Below are 22,036 nucleotides of genomic sequence, written 5' to 3' on the forward strand. Positions count from 1 at the left end.
CTGCTCACCCAGTAGATCATGGATCAGTGGAGTGAGGTTGGCCACCTCTGGTATTGACTTTTTTTTGTTCCCCTGAAATTATGCTTTAGTAGTAATAGCCTACTTGTTACTAAAATTTCTAACCTCTACATATTAGTTAGCGTACTCGTACACTTTGAAATTATATGAAATAGTGTTGATTCTTTGAAGTTGTGTTTAACCTGAACAATTATTGAAGATTAACTAGTGTTGGTGTTGATTAATCACAGATCACAATCCTGCAATAAAGAGGGGAAGGGAATCTGTCTCTAATTTGTCTGTTTCTGTGTTGTATTTTCAAATTAATATAACTTTTTTGTTCAGTCAAAAGCTCTCCAATTAGTTTTGATTGTCACAATTTTCAGGAAATCAGCGATGTGAACCCATTTCACAGATGATAATGGCATTCAACACCAATTCAACCATAGGCCTTCAGCAATGGTACCCCCCCAGCACACATTTTTGTTGTAGCCCCGGACAAACATACCTGATTCAACTCAGAGAGCCTGAAGTTGACAAGTTGAAATAGGTGTGTTTGTCCGGGGTTATAATAAATGGTACTGTTGGGGGTACTAGGGGACCGGAGTTGGGAACCACTGCCCTACAGTATGATGGCATTAACCTTATGGGAATTTGCAATGCACCACTTGACATTGTGCATCTGAAGTAGAGAATAGCTTAACTCGCACATTTTTCAGATATATGTTCTCAATATAAAAACAATACCAGTAGATAATGTATGAGGCTAACCATAATACTAGATTTGGTACATGCCTTGTGCTGACATGAAATTGTTTATTGCAAATCCAACCCTTGTAATCTAGGTGGTGAAACATCTGGAAGTAGGAGATGGGATCCTTCTCTTCAAACATACAACTACTACCACCAAGTTCAATGCCAGATACTTTTCTCCCAGAAGGTCTGAGTGGCACTTGGCGGTGCCACTGTGATAATGAAGATTGTTTGCCTAAGACTACCACAACAATTACATTGTCTAAGCGAAATGTGTTTAAATGGTAAAATAAAGACAATAGTTGGGCTAAGAAATGCTTTTTATTCAATGGGGCTAGGCAAAGAAGAGATAGTAAAATACTTTCATTTCACCCATACAACAATATATTATTTAAGTACAGTATGTTTACAATACAAACGATAGTCTTTTACAAGTTCCAAATTACACACACACACACACACACACACTTTGAGGGGGCAGTTTAGTCATGACGACAAGGTGAAGGTGCTCTCTACATATCTGACACAACAGAATCATTCAGATTGTCCAAAGCACAGCATATGACAACCATCTCATATAACTGAGGGATGTCTCCTTTCATATTTGGAAAAGTATCAAGTTGAAGGAGAAACTGATGTTGCTCCTCTTCACAGTAGGAATCCAGTTGACATGGGTGTCTTGATAGAGGTCAGCTGGTGAACCTACAGTACATAAACAAATGAGAAGCACACCTGATGTTAGAAAATCACTTATTCAGGTCACATATACAATCAGGGCTCTTAAGTATTTGGTTGTTTTTAATGGGTGTTTTAATGTCATATGGATATCATTTATTGTTGGACTGTAACAACCAAGTCAAGAAATTAGGTTGTCATATCCCATTGTGGCTTTTGTCATATGCTGTAATGGCCATACATTTTCCCTCCTCTTATGAATAAACTTATCAAATTATCATTGGGTTATTACCATTGGAGTTGTGGGAAAATAATGTCCTCCAGGATATACAGAAGTGGTCAAATGACACAGATGCTAAGCTACAGGACTGTTTTGCTAGCACACGGACTGGAATATGTTCTGGGATTTTTCCGATGGCTTCATCAATAAGTGACTCGATGACGTCGTCCCCACATTGACTGTACGTACATACCCCAACCAGAAGCCATGGAAGACAGGCAACAACCGCACTGAGCTAAAAGGGTAGAGCTTCCGATTCAAGGAGCGGGACTCTAACCCGGACGCTTATAAGAAATCCCGCTATGCCCTCCGACAAAACCATCAAACAGGCAAAATGTCAATACAGGACTAAGATTGAATCGTACTACACCAGCGCCGACGCTCGTCAGATGTGGCAGGGCTTGCAAACTATTAGTCTACAAAGGGAAGCACAGCCTCGAGCTGCGCAGTGACACGAGCCGGCCAGAAGAGCGAAGTAACTTCTATGCTTGCTTCGAGGCAAGTGACACTGAAGCATGCATGAGAGCATCAGCTGTTCCTGATGACTGTGTGATCACGCTCTCTGTAGCCGATGTGAGTAAAACCTTTAAAACAGGTCAACATTCACAAGGCCGCAGGGCCTGATGGATTACCAGCAGGTGTACTCCGAGCATGCACTGACCAACTGGCAAGTGTCTTCACTGACATTTTCAACCTGTCCCTGACCGAGTCTGTAATACCAACATGTTTCAAGCAGACCACCATAGTCCCTGTGCCCAAGAACACCAAGGTAACCTGCCTAAATTACTACTGACCCGTAGCACTCACATCTGTAGCCATGAAGTGCTTTGAAAGGCTGGTCATGGCTCACATCAACACCATTATCACAGAAACCCTAGACCCACTCCAATTTGTATACCACCCCAACAGATCCACATATGATGCAATCTCTATTGCACTCCACACTGCCCTTTCCACCTGGACAAAAGGAACACCTACTGTACGTGATAATGCTGTGCATTGACTACAGCTCAGCATTCAACACCATAGTGCCCTCAAAAGGTCATCACTGAGCTAAGGACCATGGGACTGAACACATTCCTCCTTAACAGAATCCTGGAATTCCTGATGGGCCACTCCAGGTGGTGAGGGTAGGTAACAACATCTGCCACGCTGATCCTCAACACGGGGCCCCTCGGGAATGTGTGCTCATTCGCCTCCTGTACTCCCTGTTCACCCATGACTGCATGGCCAAGCACAACTACAACGCCATCATTAAATTTGCGATGGCACAACAGTGGTAGGCCTAATCACGGACAACGATGAGACAGCCTATAGGGAGGTCAGAGACCTGGTAGTGTGGTGCCAGGATAACAACCTCTCCCTCAACGTGATCAAGACAATGGAGATGATTGTGAATTACAGGAAAAGGAGGCCCGAGCACGTCCCCATTCTCATCAACCGGGCTGTAGTGGAGCAGGTTGAGAGGGAAGTTCCTTGGTGTCCACGTCACCAACAAACGATCATGGTCCAAACACACCAAGACAGTCAGTAGACTGAAAAGTTTTGGCATGGGTCCTCAGATCCTCAAAAAGTTATACAGCTGCACCAGAGAGCATCCTGACTGGTTGCAGCACTGCCTGGTATGGCAACTGCTCGGCCTCCGACCCCAAGGCACTACCGAGGGTAGTGCTACGGCCCAGTACATCACTGGGACCAAGCTTCCTGCCATCCAGGACCTCTATACCAGGCGGTGTCAAAGGAATGCACTAAAAATTGCCAAAGCCTCCAGCCACCCTAGTCATAGACTGTTCTCTCTGCTACCGCATGGCAAGCAGTATCGGATTGCCAAATTGAGGTCCAAAAGACTTCTTAACAGCTTCTACACCCAAGCCATAAGACTCCTGAACAGCTAATCAAATGACTACAGAAACTATTTGCATTGCCCCCCTCCCATTTTTACAATGCTGCTACTCTGTTTATTATCGATGCATAGTCACTTTACCTCTACCTACATGTACATATTACCTTGACTAACCTGTGCCCCCGCACATAGACTCTGTACCGGTAGCCCCTGTATATAGCCTGTTATTTTATTGTTGCCCTTTCATATACACACACACACACACACACACACACACACATATTATATTTTTTTACTTGTTTAGTTAATACTTTAACACTTATTTTTCTTAAATACTGTATTGTTGGTTAAGGTCTTGTAAGTAAGCATTTCACTGTAAGGCAACCTGTTGTATTCGGCACGTGACAAATAAAATTTGATTCAATTTTTGATATGGATGTCATATTGTACAATTTGCATCTCCCCTTTTCAAGGGATCCAGCTGTGGTCAAATCAATGTAATATTTGACATTTCATGGCAGATTAGGAGAATTTACACAGCAGGTTAGGAGAATTAGGTTAAGGTTCAGAAAAAAAGTTGTTGTATTTTAGCTAAACCTTCTACATTCATTTGACAAAAGCTGGATCCCTTTTAGCCAGGACCCCTTTTCGGCCTAGATTACATGGTTTCTTTCAAGACGATCAAGACGAGGTCATTTTTATTGATCTGTTATCAGTGTCATTAGAGTATTATTAAAAAAAGATTCTGCTAATGTCTCCACTCCCCAGTCCTATAAAGTGTAGTATAATTGCATTAAATGTTTGACAATGTTAAATGTTTTCAGTGCAACGGAAAGAAACGTCTCTGATATAGCCTATGCCACTATGTGCTTATTAATAGCATAAATCATCACTATCCAATCTATTCATCACATTAGGAATAGTAGGCTTACATTAGTCGGCAACTGCAATGCTAGAGGCATGTTAAAAAGGGGCATTTTTAATGGTAAAAAAAGTGCTTCCCCAAAACTTGAAACCCAAGCGACACATGCTTGTGACTAGACTACAAGCTATCCAGCCTAGCTAATTTTGGTTAACACATGGTTAGCAAAACAGTGAAACTAAACTTGAAATCGATTAGACTTGACTTACCAGTAATGAAATGATTAGAGTAAACCCTGATCTTGATGGGCAAAAAAGTGTTTGCTTTTCTGACAGTTCTTCCATCTTAAAAATATTAATTTAGAGCCTTGATTGTGTGGGACCTAAAGATTAAAATGTCACTAAAAAAGTCAAGTAGCATCACCTGTAGGTGAAAAGGAAGACTTGAAGAAATACAATTCACAGACCTCTAAAAATGGGTCAGTTATGTTTTTCATATGAATTAACACAAGTAAGCCTTTTGCTACAACCGCAATAACATCTGCTAAATGTGTATGTGACAATAACATTTGATTTGTGCTTTTCTGGGTGAATCACAACAGAGAAGCATAATGGTGATTGGTTTAATTTTTTAACTGTCTATTGCACAAAGACATGAGAAATCATTTGAAAAAAATAAATAAATAATGACTCAATATATCTGAACACATTTGAAATACAATGTATGGCAACCATTTCCTTACTCAGTATGGCAGTACTATTTGTGGTTAAGAAATAGCCTGAATGTTGGCATTGTGACAATGTCCTGGAATTTTGGGGAGTGAGATATAAAGATCCCAAATAGCTTATTATTATCATCATCAAGTCTTTCAGCCACAGGATATCATGGTGAACCGTTCTGAGTTGCAGGTCATGCTGTGCAGTATAATGTACACAAGTAAGAGTAGGACAAATCCCACAACAGCCACTAAGCAGAACCTGGTCCCAAATGCACTCGTACAACTACCTTCCTCCCCTTCCATCATTCCATGTTCCTCCTCCATCCCTGTAGCCCTCTCATGGTGTTCTACTGGAAGGTAGGCGTTACACGGCAGCCGTATGAAGACAGGTGTGTATGGGACAGAGATGATGGCCATAGTGTCCGGGTCATCTAGGAGTTGGGAGACAGAGACCCCTGGGGGCAAAGTGGTGACAAAGCGACACCAGGGGCAGCGCAGCTCACTCTGGCTCATCCTCATCTGGGTCAAGCACACTGAGCAGCAGGTGTGCTGGCAGTCCAGGAGCTTGGGCCTACGCCACAAACTGTAATAGTTGAAACAGATCTGACATTCTAACATGGAGTCTTGTTGTGAGATCTGACAATCTAGAATGGACTCTTGTTGTGAGAGAGATTCCATTATGATGAGTTTTGTCTGTTGTGTCAATGACAGTCACAAGATGTCAAACCACAAACAGTCTGTGGTTCCCGTGGTATGAATATGCAGATTAGGGAACCCTTAGAGATTTACAGATGTTTCTGCTCTTGACGTCTCTCCTCCTCTCTTCTTTACAGATGTTGTGTCACAGTACTTAGTTTAATCCAAGTCTGGCTCCATCAACCCTATTAGAGAGAAGACATTTGTCAAGTCAGTGTGTGATTCCGTAATCCTCATTAAATAACTCATACTGAAAAAGCAAAAAGACTACTTGGTCATGTCCTGCCCACTGAGCTCTCTGTGTGTGTCCGCTTCAAGACCCTGTGACTAAGAATAAAGCACAATAAGCCTATTTTGTCATTAACCAAAACAGGAAAAGAAACTAAGCAAATGAGCAAACCTGTTTCTGATCTGGACTGGCAAGAATGTTGACCACTAGATCTTTATCACTCAGCAGCCCCATGGCAAAGTTCCTGCATGACATTGCTGCACATTTCTTAAAGCGGCATTTTGTAACTTTTTTCTGCTCCAGTAAGTCGCTAGTGTTCATCCAATGTGAAGCAAAAGTAATAATATTACGCCTCTAGCCTGCCTGACAACAATTTTCCCTGTCGGGTCAGATTTTCCCAACATATTCTGTGCTGTGGATAAAGTGACATGTTTCCGTAGCTTAGGGATATTCTAACTGGTAGGGGTATGATAGCTAGCAAGCTGAGCCCATGTCTAGACTTGGCGAGCAGAGATAGCTATCTTACAGACATGGCAGACGTGAGGGGCCAACGACCTAACCCAGCAGCAGCTACTCCTCTATATACGCCAAAGAAACAGAGAACTTTGGAGAGCAGACAGGCGAAAACGGAAAGCAATAAAGCACAGGCCAAGACGAGAGTAAACCTCGGATCTACATTCACACTTTCTCTCTACCACACCTGCTGTCTCTAACCGAATGCTCGGCTATGAAAAGCCAACTGACATTTACTCCCGAGGTGCTGACCTGTTGCACCCTCCACAACCACTGTGATTATTAATTATTATTATTATTAGACCCTCCTGGTCATCTATGAACATCTTGGCCATGTACTGTTATATTCTCCACCCCACACAGCCAGAAAAGAAATGGCCACCCCTCAGAGCCTGGTCCCTCTCTAGGTTTCTTCCTAGGTTCCTGCCTTTCTAGGGAGTTTTCCCTAGCCACCGTGCTTCTACAACTGCATTGTTTGCTGTTTGGGGTTTTAGGCTGGGTTTCTGTACAGCACTTTGTGACATCGGCTGAAGTAAATAGGGCTTTATAAATACATTTGATTGAAGGTATTCAAAAACGACAGAGTTTGCATATTTTCTGCTGAAAAGGTACAATATTGCTAACTAGATATAATAGATTTCTAGATAAAAGTTAAATGTCGGTTTTTATATTTAATTGTAAATATTCATGCTAGGGCTCTATTTTAGATTACTTGTTTTTATTATTGTTTTCAAGACACGCATCCATTAGTTCGTATTAGCTAGCTTGATAATGTTAGCTATTGTGGCTAGGTTGTTAGCTGACTGACATTGGTTTGTTTAATTTGATTATAAAATGTGGCTTCACAAGATAGTTGTTACTAGCCAACTTGTGTATAACGTTACTTGACCTGTTATATTTCTGAAGTCTGGTCTGAAAGTCATGTTGATATTGGTTAGCTCTAGCTAGCTACTTTTCTTCACACTAGTCTACGGGCACGGAATTGCCTAGCCATGATTATAAAGCCCAGTTCAGATATGTAAATTGAGACACGACCCAACAGTTTGTTTAATCTGAGCAGTCTAGTTTTAGAACGTGTGATGTCTTTGGTTGGAGTTTCCAAGATTCAAATCTTTAGCCGAAGTCTTACGACAAGACGGATCCATTTAGCCAATCAAAGAACAGTGCACAAACATTGTGTTCAGTCAAGCAGCTAGCCAAGCAGAGCGATAGCTGCACATATCTAGTCTAGCTTGCTAATATTTACAATAGTATCCAGCCCCGCAGCGGCCTGTGACTAAAACCAGTTTGTCTCTAAAACCAATACATCACCATCTACTGGCAGTGGTTAATCCCTACCACATACATGTGAACTCCTCCTTTTATTTCCTAGATTCCATTCCTTGCTCCCTTTCCTGCTTTATTTTCCTCCTTCCATTTCATCTCCTTACCTTTCCTATTTTCCTTTCTTAGCGCACTTTTTCCTTCTTTCCTTTTCTCTCCTCCATCCCGTAAATCCCTTTCTATCATCTCCTTTCCTAGCTCCTTTCCACACTCAATTTGCTTTAATCCTTTCATCCTTTCCTAGATTCCTTTCCTAGACTCCTTACCTAGCTCCCTTTTCCAACATATTTTCCTCCATTCCTAGGATTAACCATGGCCAGTAGAGGAAAGGAAGAAGGAAAGGATAAGTTCACATGTAACAGGTAAAATAATACAATTGATGAAACACCAACCAAGTGGCTTAAAAAGGGTGTTGGGCCACCACGAGCCGCCATAACAGCTCCAATGCGCCTTGGCATAGATTCTACAAGTGTATGAAACTCTATTGGAGGGATCCAACACCAACCTTCCACAAGAAATTCCATCATTTCGTGTTTTGTTGATGGTGGTGGCACTGCAGAATCTCCCATAAGTATTCAATTGGGTTGAAATCTGATGACTGAGACACATACCCTTTAAATTCCCTATGCTCCTTTGAGACCCCTTGTTTAATAGTCACATGTACAGGGTTGCAGGTGTGATTGCAAGGTACAGTGTGAAAATGGTAGTATTCGAGCTCCAACATTCAGGACTAACTGAAATCAAATAATGTCCATTGGGGAAGTAGCAGGAGGGGGGAGGTGGTAGCTGACTAGTGTGGGCTATTCAGCAGCCTGATGGTCTGAGGATAGAAACTATTGGTCACGCTTTCAGTTTTTGCCATGATGCTCCTGTACTGCCTACATCTAAGTGATTGAAGCGGGGAGAACCAGGCATGGTTTGGGTGGCTGGGGTCCCTGTTGATCTTTTTGACCGTTAGACCATGTCAGCTTCTCTGAGATGTGTACGCCAAGGAATTTGAAGTTATTGACCTTCTCCACAGTGGCCCCTTTGATGAGGATAGGTGAGTGTCCAGCCTGGTTCCACTTGTAGTTCACAATCAGCTCCTGAAATCTCTTCTTCTAGTCTTGGTAACCAAAATAATGGTCAAAGGGGCATTTTTATGCATGATGATAGCACGATGGGATGTTAATTGGTTAATTAACTCCAAAACCACACCTGTGTGGAAGCACCTGCTTTCAATATACTTTTTATCCCTTTATTTTGGCAGTTACCTGTATGTGGTAGTGATTAACCATAGCCAGTAGAGAGGAAAGGAAGTTAGGAAAGGAGGAAAGGGAGTGAGGAAAGGATTCTAGGAAAAAAAGGAGTTCACATGTATGTGGTAGGGATTAAGCAAAGCCAGTAGATGGCGATAGTATTGGTTTTAATGACAGGATAGTTTTAGTCACAGGCTGCTGTGGGTCTGCAGCTGGATGCATCTCATTATTTATCTAATGTGTGTATTTCATGACACTCCTTTGCTACAAACTGTCTCAACTGAAAGTCTTGTCTTCAGTTTTGCGACTTTGTCACTATATTTTTTAAGGAGGTGTCAGGCCCCTCCAGTGACTTTTATTGGTAAAAGAGGCTAGCGACATCTTGGGGAGTGTTGACACCGAGAGTTTCTATTGAAGTATTTAACCACCTTACAGCACAGGTGCACACACCGGCAGAGAAACACAAGGGATGGGATTGTGCTGCGGGAGAGGGGGCGAAAATGCTACATTGGGGACCGCATTTCTGCAACAAAAATAATTGGCAACACTGCTCGTCGTCTTGAGCTGTTGTAGCCTACAACACAACATTCTAAAACTAACTTTGATCTTGTCTGGTCTCATGCCGGCAGTTGAATCTGAACTGGGCTTCATTACTTGATGTTCAAGCTCTTGAAAATATATTTTCAGATATATTTTCAGATATAATTTCAGTCATAAAATAAATAAATCTACATCAATGCCTGGCATGCCTGCATTTCCAGCCCCACCATTGTCGAGTATAGGAGCAGAATCAGATCCGTAAGCACAGACTTTAGCGAAGTATTTTTTACCTTGTCTGTTCCATAATTTTGTTTCACCTAGCTGGCCAAGAAGAGGAATAATATAACAAATAACAAAGTAGACTTCTTATAATGATATGCATCTATGTAGCTCAGCTGTTAAGGAAAATTAACTATCCAGGATTTACTTTGAGTATTGAGGACATACCATCCCAATTCTAGCCTACTGCACAGATTATGTTATTCCATATTTGAGCAAGCTCAAAAAAAAGGTATGGTACACATGTATCGAGTACAAAACTAACATTTCATAATAACAATATTAGGTAGGTGCTTACATTTGTCCTATTTCACACATGTACAATTAGAAACAGAAAATCTATCAGATATTGACTGAATGATAGCACATAATGGTTGCCTCGCTTCACGTTCGCGATGGTCGCCTTGCTTCACGTTCTTAGGAAACTACGCAGTATTTTGTTTTTTTATGTATTATTTCTTACATTGCTACCCCAGGAAATCTTAAGTCTTATTACATACAGCCGGGAAAAACTATTGAACATAAGAGCAACGTCAACTCACCAACATTACGACCAGGAATACGACTTTCCTGAAGCGGATCCTCGGTTTGGACCACCACCCAGGACAATGGATCGGCTCCCAGTAGGCAACCCAAAACAACGACGCCGCAGAAGGGGCAGACGGAGCGGTCTTCTGGTCAGGCTCCGTAGACAGGAGCGGTGAGCGAAGAGCCCGAGTGTACTACTTGCCAATGTCTAGTCTCTTGAGAACAAGGTAGACGAAATTCGAGCAAGGTTTACCTTCCAGAGAGACATCAGAGATTGTAATTCTCTTCTTCATGGAAACATGGCTCACTCCGGATATGTTAGAGTCGGTACAGCCACCCGGTTTCTTCATGCATCACGCCGACAGAAACAAACATCTCTCTGGTAAGAAGAAGGGCAGGGGTGTATGCCTTATGATTAACGAGTTGTGGTGTGATCATAACAACATACAGGAACGCAAGTCCTTCTGTTCACTTGACCTAGAATTCCTTACAATCAAATGCCGACCGCATTATCTACCAACAGAATCCTCTTCGATTATAATCACAGCCATGTATATCACCCCCAAGCAGATACCTCGACGGCCCTGAAAGAACTTCACTGGACTCTATGTAAACTGGAAAACATATATCCTGAGGCTGCATTTATTGTAGCTGGGGATTTTAACAAAGCTAATCTGAAAACAAGGCTCCCTAACTTATCAGCATATTGAATGCGCGACACATTCTGGATCATTGCTACTCTAACTTCCACAACGCATACAAAGCCCTGTAATAAAGCGTGTCACTTTAAACAATGCCACTTTATATAATGTTTACATACCCTACATTACTCATCTCATATGTATATACTGTACTCTATACCATCTACTGAATCTTGCCTATGCCGCTCGGCCATCGCTCATCCATATATTTATATGTACATATTCATTCCTTTACACTTGTGTGTAGTTGTTTTGAAATTGTTAGATTACTTTTTAGATAATGCAAGGTCAGAACTAGAAGCACAAGCATTTCACTACACTCGCATTAAAATCTGCTAACCATGTGTATGTGACCAATAAAATTGGATTTTAAAACATTTTACTGCACAGGCAAATAATGTATGAAGGACTTGGGTGGGAATTCAAAATATTTTGGTTTAAAATAAAGGGGCTATTTGCATATATTAACAAATGGGTGGAGAAGGTTTGCAACCACCAAAAATGTGCTGTCTAGGCCTACCTGCCTACCTACTCACCAGCCCGGTTTACACTGCCTCATTAATTACTGTTGTTGTCACATTCTGTGTCAATAGCAGGATGGCCTTGGATTAAAAATTGACATGCTTGGCTTTAGATTACACACATCTATACAAACTTGAAGTTTTCTTGTGAAATCAAACAATATAAGTCATTTTTCGGAAGATGCTTTCATTTCAGCGCATATGACTTGTAAATATTTAAACTGTATTAAACGATTCCCTGATGAAAGACATTGACCCAATTTCAGCCATTACCGGGGTGTGTTTGACAGAACATTACAAACATCTACATGGTCGCAACTTTAAAGGGAAAAAACGACAGGCACAAGCACGTGTATGAAAGAGTCACAAGCGTAAAATTTAAGCAAGGAACTAGAGATGGCTGAAAAAGACAGATCTAAGGTAGCTGGGGCATGCACGTTGCTAGTACAAGTGTACATACAGTACATTACAAGCATGTATGAATTGAATTTTTTTTGCATAGCCCACTCCTCTTGAGAGTGGGGTCACGGCCAGGGATCTGCCATTGACGACAACCCTATAGCAATTAAGGTTTAAGTGCCTTGCTCAAGGGCTCCTTAACAGCTTCTACCCACAAGCCATAAGACTGCTGAACAATTAATCAAATGGCCACCCGAACTATTTACATTGACCCCCCATTTGTTTTTACACTGCTGCTACTCACTGTTTATCATCTACCTACATTTATTTATTAAATATTTTCTTCACTCCATTTCTTGAACTGCATTGTTGGTTAAGGGCTTGTAAGTAAGCCATGTATTTGGCACATGTGACAAAGAAAATTAGATTCGATCAATAGATGTTTCACCTAGTATGAACCAGCGACCTCTCGGTTACTGCTCTTAACCACTAGACTACCTGCCGCTCATTATATTGAATGACTGTAAACATTCATTCTTCATACTGCCTAATAGTCTCCTTTTCCAATAAAAAATAAAATACTAACTCCTTTTATCCTAAAACTGAATATTTACCGTGAAAATCTAAGACTGATGGTCATCAAAGGCAATTCTATCAAACGCTGCATATTACACAGGCATCCCAATTCTGATATTTATTCCACTAATTGGCTTTTTTACCAATCACATCAGCTCTTTTCAAGTCAGCTCTTTTTCAGAGCTGATCTGATTGGCTGACATCAAAGAAGAAGAAAAATCTTAATTTTTACTTTACTTTTTTCCCCCTGCTCTGGCCCTCCATTGATTTAGTCACAATAATTTTGGCCATCCTACAAAGGTAAACACCATAATAACTTAACTGATAATGATAGAGACATGAGTTTTGGACCATTGGCTCTCTTAGAGGATTATCTACACAATTAAAATATTTTACCCATTGGTCAAAAGATGCGTGTTTGATTGGACACCCTATAAATCATGATGAACTTCACAGGGTGGTGAAAGTGCATGGTGATGAGCTTGATGCTCCTTTGCAATAAATATTGAGGGTCTTATTTTGGTGACATGTTGATCTTTACTTGTGCGCTTTGGCCAACAGCTCGCAGGTACATGCCAAGACCAGAGTAGGCACATTTGCTATTTAACCCATCAGTCTTTGTACCAAAACTAATCGGTAGGGTAGAAAATGCGATGGAAACGCATTGAACTTTAGATTTGTATTCAGTAAGCTGACAACTTAAGCAATTTGTGTGCCCTATGTCATCATGCACTGATTTTTATGGCAACAAGTCAGTTTGTTGGAAACCCTGGTGGGAAAATGCACATATTTTCTTTAGAATTTAGAATATTCGCATGAAAATATTCCGGCGGATTCCGATATGTTCACCGATATATTGTGCATCCCTATATATAAAATGTGTGTTTACTAGGGAGATAAACAAGAATACAAGGTTGTGTGTCTAACCTTATCGAAATAACAAAAGCATAGTGTAAGGGAAGCATTCTTAAAAATTACTGAACTGGTAAAGCACTGAACTGATATCACCCAGACAAAGAAAAAAATAAAAGTACTTACAGAGATACCACCAAATGGAATATCTTTCATAATTGGGATCCAAATGAAGAATAAAGTACAGTGTAGTCATGGAAAGTATTTGGTACTTAAATGAATGGAATAGTGCAGTGGTGAAATGGTAACAGTTGTGTGTTGTAAGGTGCAGGAGTCTCCATGCGCTATTCAGGCAGGCGCACCAGCGAGGTTGTCTGTGGTCTGGGATGTCTGGAGACCCTGGGATATCTCTCTGGTTCTCCATGATGTAAAACATCACTCCAGACAGACAGGAAGCAACCAGCTGTTGTCCCCTTTCTGCAAAAGGACAGCTCTTGCAATTTAGCCTGCAATGATAATTAGAACACCCTAGAGATAACCCCCTTGATAGACGCCCTTCTTCAAAAATCAAAACAGAAAACATTCCATTCTGATATCTTTGAGGCATAAAACACGCTTTTTCTGCTCCACAGACTCACGAAAAATGTAAATAGGACCACTTCTTGTGACTGACCGTTGCCACATTATCCTCCAACGCTACACAGTTTTTCCTCAAGACGACAAAGGAATCGGCCAGCAAACATTTCATATTTTCCACCACAACTTCACTTCTCGTTTCTTGTCTTTTTCACCACTGTAGACCACTCATTCTCACTCTCTGTGCTCTCATCATCTTCCGGCACGCCGTCAGTATCAAACAGAGCATCCATTTCGCCCATCTTTCCTTCCCGCAGACAGCACTTTTGAGCACAGGAGACTACTCTGGAAGCTGGGGTTCTTCCATGGTATATTGGCATTCGCAAAATTTAGCGTGCATGCTGCCACCGATGTGGGGACGGGGTGGAGATATATTCATACAAACTACCAAAAATAAATTAAAATCAAATTACTTTTCTGTTAAAAGTAAAAACAGATCTGATCCCTACACAGGCTCAAGGGGAGCCTGGGAGGGAGGGCCATCTTCCGGCGCCAGTACCCTTTGAAAGTTTTCCAACGTAAACTCCTGAAGTCCCAAAAACTTTTCTGCCGCAGCCAAAATAATATCCCGTTTCTTTGACACCGGCAATGAACACCACAGAAATCCACATTTTTAAACACACAGTGTACCTTTTGACTGGCAGCAAACATTTACTACAGGCTGTGGTGCATCCACTACCATATCTTTTACTAGCGTCATTTGTTTTCTCAACTCTTTTAAAATCGCCTCCACATGAGATTAGATTGACCGCTCAAACTTTTGCTAACTCAATCTCCTTCATTCACCCGTAGAAGGCACCCCAGGAACTCGGGATCATGATCCCCACCACAATTGACTATTGTCCTCATACATACCGTTCGTCTGCACACACATGAAAGATGGCCAAATCCTACAAATGTTTACACTGCAATGGTTTGGGGACGAAAACTCTTACAGCGTATCTTACACAACCAAGCAGGTTCTCTTTATATATATAAAAAAATACAAATCATACATCAGGGCCAACAGAATTTCTTCTTTTTCCCCATTCACCCAGCGAGTCAGACGCCAGGCACAAACCATACCAGGATTTCTCTGCAGGTATTCAACCTGAACATCAGTCGTCACCCCTGAGATGACTCCTTCGATGAGCGCTCTGCTCCGAAGTTCAAAGCACCATACTTCTGTTGTCCGGATTCTTTTGAGGCTCACTGCAATCTTCCTCTGCTCTTCAGAAATAAAACTAATCAGAATAAGACCACACTCCTGGTCACTCTGACAGACTCCACCTCTCCCAGCACATACTTCACCATTCAACACCTCAAACCAGTCTCCCGCATATGCATTCTTACTCAACAAAACAGATTCCAACAAGAAACGATTAATTATCCAACATATACTCCACTCCAATTTTAGGCAATTTTCTTTTTGTTCCATTTTTGGACTATTGTCCATTCAGGACATTCATCTTCACCAACACCTGTACACACATTGTTACACATGCACCTTTTGATTCGAACTCGGCATCCACTTTCGCCATCTCTCCCTGCCAAACGAGCGCTGGGGTTTCTGGAAAACGGCGTTCAAATAGACAACGAAAAAACTGCATTATTGCCAGAGGGGTCTCCAAAAACACCTGTACACACATTGTTACACATGCAATGTAGCTTTAACAAGGCAATCTTATGGGCTTAGTTCAGGTTGAAGTTTAGTTGAAGAAGCAGTCGTGAGTTCCAGAATGCATGTCTACCCCCCCTCCTCCAAAACAGCACATGAAAATAGTTAGTACTGACATACCAACCAAACCAGTTCACCAGCTTCTCTAATTATCCCTCTATCAGCAGTAGGGATACCGTGCTGTAACCTGGTTACCACAGTTACTACAGTGGCCTATCCCAAGTGCTAAACTTTGCACAAAGAACATTAACTTTAATTAGCCAACTTAGCCTTCTAGGACAAAGTCCGTGGACTTTCCATACGCAAGATACGCAACCAAAATGGTTAAATATGAAGTCTAAATTGAAATTCATCTGAAAATGGCTCTGTGAATACCTGGATGAAGCTGTGATTTGACAGCAAAATATTACATGAAGCCACACATTAGGCTTTATAATAGTAGTTAAAAGGCATGTCTCTAATTTAAAGGTTATGTAAACATTGAATGCCATAAAAAGTAGGCTTATTTTTCAATTGATACAAGCAGTGCTAATGCTGTATTGAATTGTGGCATTCGAGCATGTAGACATAATCGGCTTTGAACTTGAACTGAGGCGAGCATAGAAAACAGGCAACCTTTGAAGGTAGACACCCTACTGAACAAGGTTCGGAATTGCACATGCAAACTGAAACTACACCGCAAACCCACATATCAGTCAGCAACTAAAGAACCGAGATGCAGACCGTCTTACCGTACTTTGTGATGCCAGTCCTACAGAACATATGTTCCTTGTTTTGTTGCAGTGATTCTTGTAGTAGCCTGCTTGTTTTGACCAAGTTAAACATACACCCTCGATCTCCAGTTCAGTCAAAACAATGAGAGGATTCTATTATCTGGCCCGGGTTACCCCGGTGGGAGGAGTTTGCTTAGTGGTGAAAAGTGATTAGCAAACTCCTCCCACCGGGGTAACCCGGGCCAGATAATATATCCTCGGTGCTTTTGCCAGTTCACGTCATTGGCAATAGGCAGGTGCACCGCGGCTCAGGTTAATATAACTCCCTCATTGTTCTGTCTGAAGTTAGCCGCGCCTACCTACTACATGGTGAGTAAACTATTTCACAACCTTATTTATCAGGATGAGTATTGGATACTTTTTAGATGACAATTTTTATGTAAATATTTAAATTCCTCACTTGGGACTACTAGACAAGGAATCCGCAGTGCCTTTTGCAACCAATAGTGAATAAATCTTGCTTCTGTGAAGTGTTGTGTTTATAGAATTCAGCTGTCATCAGTTGGAGTCCAAAATACCTCACTGATCATAATCCCCATTTCCATCCACATTTCAAATGTTTCATTTCAAATACCTCCACCACACCACATTCTACCATGTACCTTCCTTCTCCAAAGATGGAAAAAAAAGACTAACTCCAAAAATGGGGGGGAAAAAGACTAACTCCCTTCACCCTAAACTGAATGTACCCTGGAAATCTGAGACTACCCACTGGGCACACACTGGTCGAATCAACATTGTTTCTGAACCAATATGGAAAAGACATTACATTGACATCTGTGCTGAGTGGGTAGCTAGGATTGTTATCCTATTGGTGACAGATTTAATGCAAATATTCTAAAATCCACATAAAAACAAAATGCACATTTTTCCACCAGAGATGTGTTTCCGTCAAATTGACTTGTTGCAGATAAAAGTATTTGCATGATGACGTAGTGTACATAAAAAATACTTTTACGGTTAAATTCCCCATGTACTGAATAGAAAATACAAGTTAAATGGGCTCCCATCGCATGTTCAACTCTACTGATGGTTTTGTCACAAATAAATGTTGTGTTATGAGCCAGTCTCTGGTCTTGGCACATGCGCTCTAGCCAACATCTCGCAGATATATTGAGATTATTATGGACAAAATAGCAAGATTATTTTTATTTGTCAAACCGCAGCCAAGCATCAATATTTGTCGCCAGAATAAGACCCTCGTTATTTATTGGAAAGGAGCATCAAGCTCATCACCATGCACTTTCACCACCCTGTGAAGTTCATCATAACTTCTATCATCTGTAGCCTAATAAACTGCATGCTTTCTTGAGTTGTAGTGGGAGGACCACACAACATCCCACTGAGCACACACTGGTTAAATCAGCGTTGTTTACACATCACTGTTACGCTGAACCAAAGTGGAATAAATGTTGAATTGACACCCAGTGGAATATGACTCCAAGTTTACTTCTATATGATGGTTATATCAATATTTGTGCATAAATGTGTTTCCACCTGCATTTCTCGCACAATGGATTCAACCGACACAAAAAGATCCCACCTTGTCTAGGTTTTTTCTTTTGTCGACATTTGGAAAGTTTACAGACACATTACCTGTTTCTCTTAGATCTGTCATTATATTTGTTCATCCGTTATGTACTTTACTCACGTAAAAAGGTTGGATCTTCAAAGGCAATTCTGTAATAGGCTGCATTTTACGCAGCCATAGTTGTCAAATGCTAAAAGCTTATTCCAGATGACGAGTTTTCTGATTTGTTGTCTATCTAGGTCTACATCTGAGCTGGAGTCCTTCCTGATCTACATACACATGTATGCAGTTTGCTTTCCCTTATTCAGTCTATGGAGATTTGCTTTTCTTCCTCCACTCTCTGGAGAAAAAATGTGTATGATGTAAAACCCCCAAATATCAATTAGTAGAACTCATTACAATATAATACATGTTATCGCTGTTATATTTTCAACAGATATCAACACTACAATTCTGTAACTGTATAGACAAAATACTCACCAAATATTCTCTTTCAGCTACATGAGACTGTGTCTACGCATTGAAAACTGCATAGGACTACACATCCATCCCTGAACGAGAGCAATGTTGAGAAGAACGGCTCTCACTTGGGGCTTCCAAGGAGAATGATCCTGAGATAAGATGAACCGAGACTCCTGAAGTGCCACCACCAACAATGGCTGAGCTGCTACAACTTTGAGGAGAAGTCGCCACGCCACAGTTAGCACACCTGAGCATTCCCTTTTGTCAGACTTCCCGGGAAGTGTGAAAACCTACAGAGTACTCAGAAATGTTGTTGAAAGTGGTGGGCCTACAACCAAACATATAAATCATATGTAAATAAGGGATGTTTGTGTGGGCAACAAACTTGTGTGAGAAACAATATTTGTGCATTCTTTATCTAGCATATAGGCATCATTATTTTACTTTTGAAATGGTTTTCAAATTATTTACTAAGCTGTTATCTTTTTCTGGATATCTATACTATTGACAGTTTTCACTTCAAATTAGCAGACCTACATTTGGGTATATATCCAGAAAAAATGGATGGACTACTCTGATGAAAATACAGTACAAAACAAGTCGGTCTGATCCACAGATAAGGTCAAATAAAGTTTTACTAGAGAGATAAACAAAAATACAAGGTAATTTCTGTGACCTTCTCCAAATAAAAAATGCACAGTAAGGCATGTGTCAAACTCATTCCATGGAGGGCTGAGTGTATGTGGGTTTTCGCTCCTCCCTTGTACTTGATTGATTAATTAAGGTCACCAATTAGTAAAGAACTTCCCTCAACTGGTTGTCCTAAATGAAAGGAAAAACCCAATACCTGCAGACATTAAACCCTCCATGGAATGTGTTTGACACCCCTGGTGTAAGGTACTGTATTGATACCACCCAGACTGGGGGGGAAATAATAATCACAAAAAAATATTTACAAAGATATCGCCAAATGAAATATTTTTCATAATTGAGATCCAAATGAAGAATAAAGTACAGTGTAGTAGTGGAAAGTTCAACTGTTATGTAAACATGCTTGTTAATAAATACATGGAATAGTGCAGCGGTGAAATGGCAGCAGTTGTTTGTCGTAGAAGGTGTAGAAGTCTCCCTGCAATTCAGGCAGTTGCACCAGCGAGGTTGTCCGTGGTCTGGGATTTCTGGAGACCCTGGGATGCCTCTCCAGTATTCAAAAATCACTCAACGTATACTGGAAGTAACCAGATCAAGCACCTCTCCCCTTTCTTCCAAGGACAGTCCTTGTAATTTAGCCTGTAATGATAAAAAAAAGCAACATAAAATTACAGAATGCAACCAAATGCTGTGTTTTTTATTTTTTTATTTCACCTTTATTTAACCAGGTAAGCTAGTTGAGAACAAGTTCTCATTTGCAACTTTGACCTGGCCAAGATAAAGCAAAACAGTTCGACACATACAGCAGCAGAATTACACATGGAATAAACAAACATGCAATCAATAATACGGTAGGAAAATCTATATACAGCATGTGCAAATGAGTGCAAGCGTGGTGTGATTTCAATGTTGTGAAACGGGAAACAGTACCACAGGTGAAAGATATTTACTAACCTTCATCTCCGTCAGCCTCTCCTTGCAGTCGGTCTTCCGGTCCAATCATCTCTGCAACCCAGCCTGTGCCCCTGGACAGTCAGTGGCTCTTCTAAGCTGTAATTCTACAGAAAAAAAAACATGTACACAACCCAAGTTGATAATCACCTGAAAAGAAAAGTGGACATTGGCTCTGTGAATACCTGGATGGAGCTTTAATTTGAAAGCAAAATATTACATGAAGCCAAACATTACTACAATATAGCTTAATTCATGAAGTTGAAACTTTTTAGAGTTGAAAGACGATGGCCAGAGCTTACCCATGATGTTGCACAATGATTTAAGTCAATTAGTCATCATTTTAGTCCAAGTGTACAAAACATTAGGAACACCTGATCCTTCCATGACAGACTGACCAGGTGAATCCAGGTGAACGCTATGATCCCTTATTGATGTCACCTATTAAATCCATTTCAATCAGTGTAGATGGGGAGGAGACAGGTTAAAGAAGGATTTTTAATTCTCAAAATATTTGGGACATGGATTGTGTGTGTGTACCATTCAGAGGGTAAATGGACAAGACAAAGTATTTAATTGCCTTTGAACAGGGTATGGTAGTAGGTGCCAGGCACACTGGTTTGAGTGCGTCAAGAACTGCAACGCTGCTGGGTTTTTCACACGCAACAGTTTCCCGTGTGTATCAAGAATAGTCTGCCAACTTGACACAGCTGTGGGAAGCATTGGAGTCAACATGGGTCAGCACCCCTGTGGAACACGTTTGACACCTTGTAGAGTCCATGCCTCAACGTATTGATGCTGTTCTGAGGGCAAAAACAGATGCAACTCAATACTAGGATGGTGTTCCTAATGTTTTGTAAACTCAGTGTTTTTGGGCTTGAAGAGCCAAATCCGAATGGCCCACTCCGTGCAAATCTGTGTGAATGTGTTGTCTTTTTCTATGATATGACATACACATTCTTTTTAGGTTTTATTTCATTGTTACCACCCACCAGCATGGCATTGTTTATTAATCAGAAACAGCTGCAAAGTTCTTCCTCTTCGCAACTGAGATGAGCCAAACAGCCTTGTGTCCACTTGGCCATCTGAGTCATGGAGCAAATTGACATAGGGGATAAAATCTTACGGTTTTGCACCTCCACTTTTTTTTTTACCAGAAAGTTATAATCCATTGGATAAAATATCTAATATATATATATATATTTTTTTTATATCTGACCCTTTTTTAAATGGGATAATTGCTTTATATGATAGTATTTTGCAGACCCACTCCCTCATCACCCCAAAATGAATGTTTTTGACCACTATAGTTTTGCTTCACTACACGCTGCACTGCTTTGATTGGTGGTAACGTTAGCTAAAAAGCACAAGTGTCTATCCAGATAATGAAGAGGCACCCGCAAAAGAAAATGCAAGGAAATTATAGTTAGTTACATGTAATTTGTGGCGTGCATGATCATGATCTTACAACCCACAGCTGCTGCCATTAAGTTTAACACATTCCACGACTACACTGTACTTTATTCTTCATTTGGATCCCAATTATGAAAAATATTCCATTTGGTAATACTGTATCTAAGAGTAGTTTATTTTTATTTTTTTCTTCAGTCTAGGTGATTTCAGTTCAATACTTTATCAGAATGTTTCCCTTACACTGTGCTTTTGTTATTCGGAGGAGGTTACAAAGACTACCTTGTATTCTTGTTTTTCTCCCTAATAAGACTTTATCTGACCTGATCTGTGTAATCGGACCGAGTTGTTTTGTACTGTTTAGTAAATAATTCTGAAGCCATTCCAAAAGTAAAATAATGATGCCTATATGCTAGATAAAGAATCCACAAATATTGTTTCT

General features: G+C 40.7%; 1 protein-coding gene and 1 long non-coding RNA gene across 9 annotated transcripts; one reads left to right on the forward strand and one right to left on the reverse strand.

Annotated features, from left to right (window-relative positions):
• Positions 1 to 1,052: 1,052 nt before the first annotated feature.
• On the reverse strand, positions 1,053 to 18,741 carry LOC112226921 (E3 ubiquitin-protein ligase RNF152). Of its 8 annotated transcripts, XM_024391594.2 has the most exons (5): positions 16,548 to 16,689; positions 15,646 to 15,708; positions 15,225 to 15,363; positions 4,680 to 6,009; positions 1,053 to 1,452 (listed from the first exon to the last, which is right to left on the reverse strand). In XM_024391594.2, the coding sequence occupies exon 4, from the start codon at positions 5,804 to 5,806 to the stop codon at positions 5,279 to 5,281; it is 528 nt and encodes a 175-aa protein (XP_024247362.1). In that variant the 5' UTR covers positions 5,807 to 6,009; positions 15,225 to 15,363; positions 15,646 to 15,708; positions 16,548 to 16,689; the 3' UTR covers positions 1,053 to 1,452; positions 4,680 to 5,278. The 8 variants fall into 8 exon arrangements, with proteins under 8 accessions (XP_024247362.1, XP_024247361.1, XP_024247360.1 ...); XM_024391593.2 differs by lacking the exons at positions 15,225 to 15,363; positions 15,646 to 15,708; positions 16,548 to 16,689 and adding exons at positions 18,241 to 18,460; positions 18,601 to 18,741; XM_024391592.2 differs by lacking the exon at positions 15,225 to 15,363.
• On the forward strand, positions 16,813 to 18,754 carry LOC112226922. Its single transcript, XR_002949796.2, has 3 exons — positions 16,813 to 16,898; positions 18,360 to 18,401; positions 18,618 to 18,754. It is a non-coding gene; the product is annotated as an uncharacterized LOC112226922 (long non-coding RNA).
• Positions 18,755 to 22,036: the final 3,282 nt, after the last annotated feature.

This window comes from Oncorhynchus tshawytscha, linkage group LG28, assembly GCF_018296145.1.
Source record: "Oncorhynchus tshawytscha isolate Ot180627B linkage group LG28, Otsh_v2.0, whole genome shotgun sequence".
Taxonomy (NCBI): Eukaryota; Metazoa; Chordata; class Actinopteri; order Salmoniformes; family Salmonidae; genus Oncorhynchus; species Oncorhynchus tshawytscha.

What these genes read in the sequence shown, in the direction of transcription:
- LOC112226921 (XM_024391593.2), bottom strand. Translation starts at nt 5,806, where the DNA reads ATGGAATCTCTCTCACAACAAGAGTCCATTCTAGATTGTCAGATCTCA.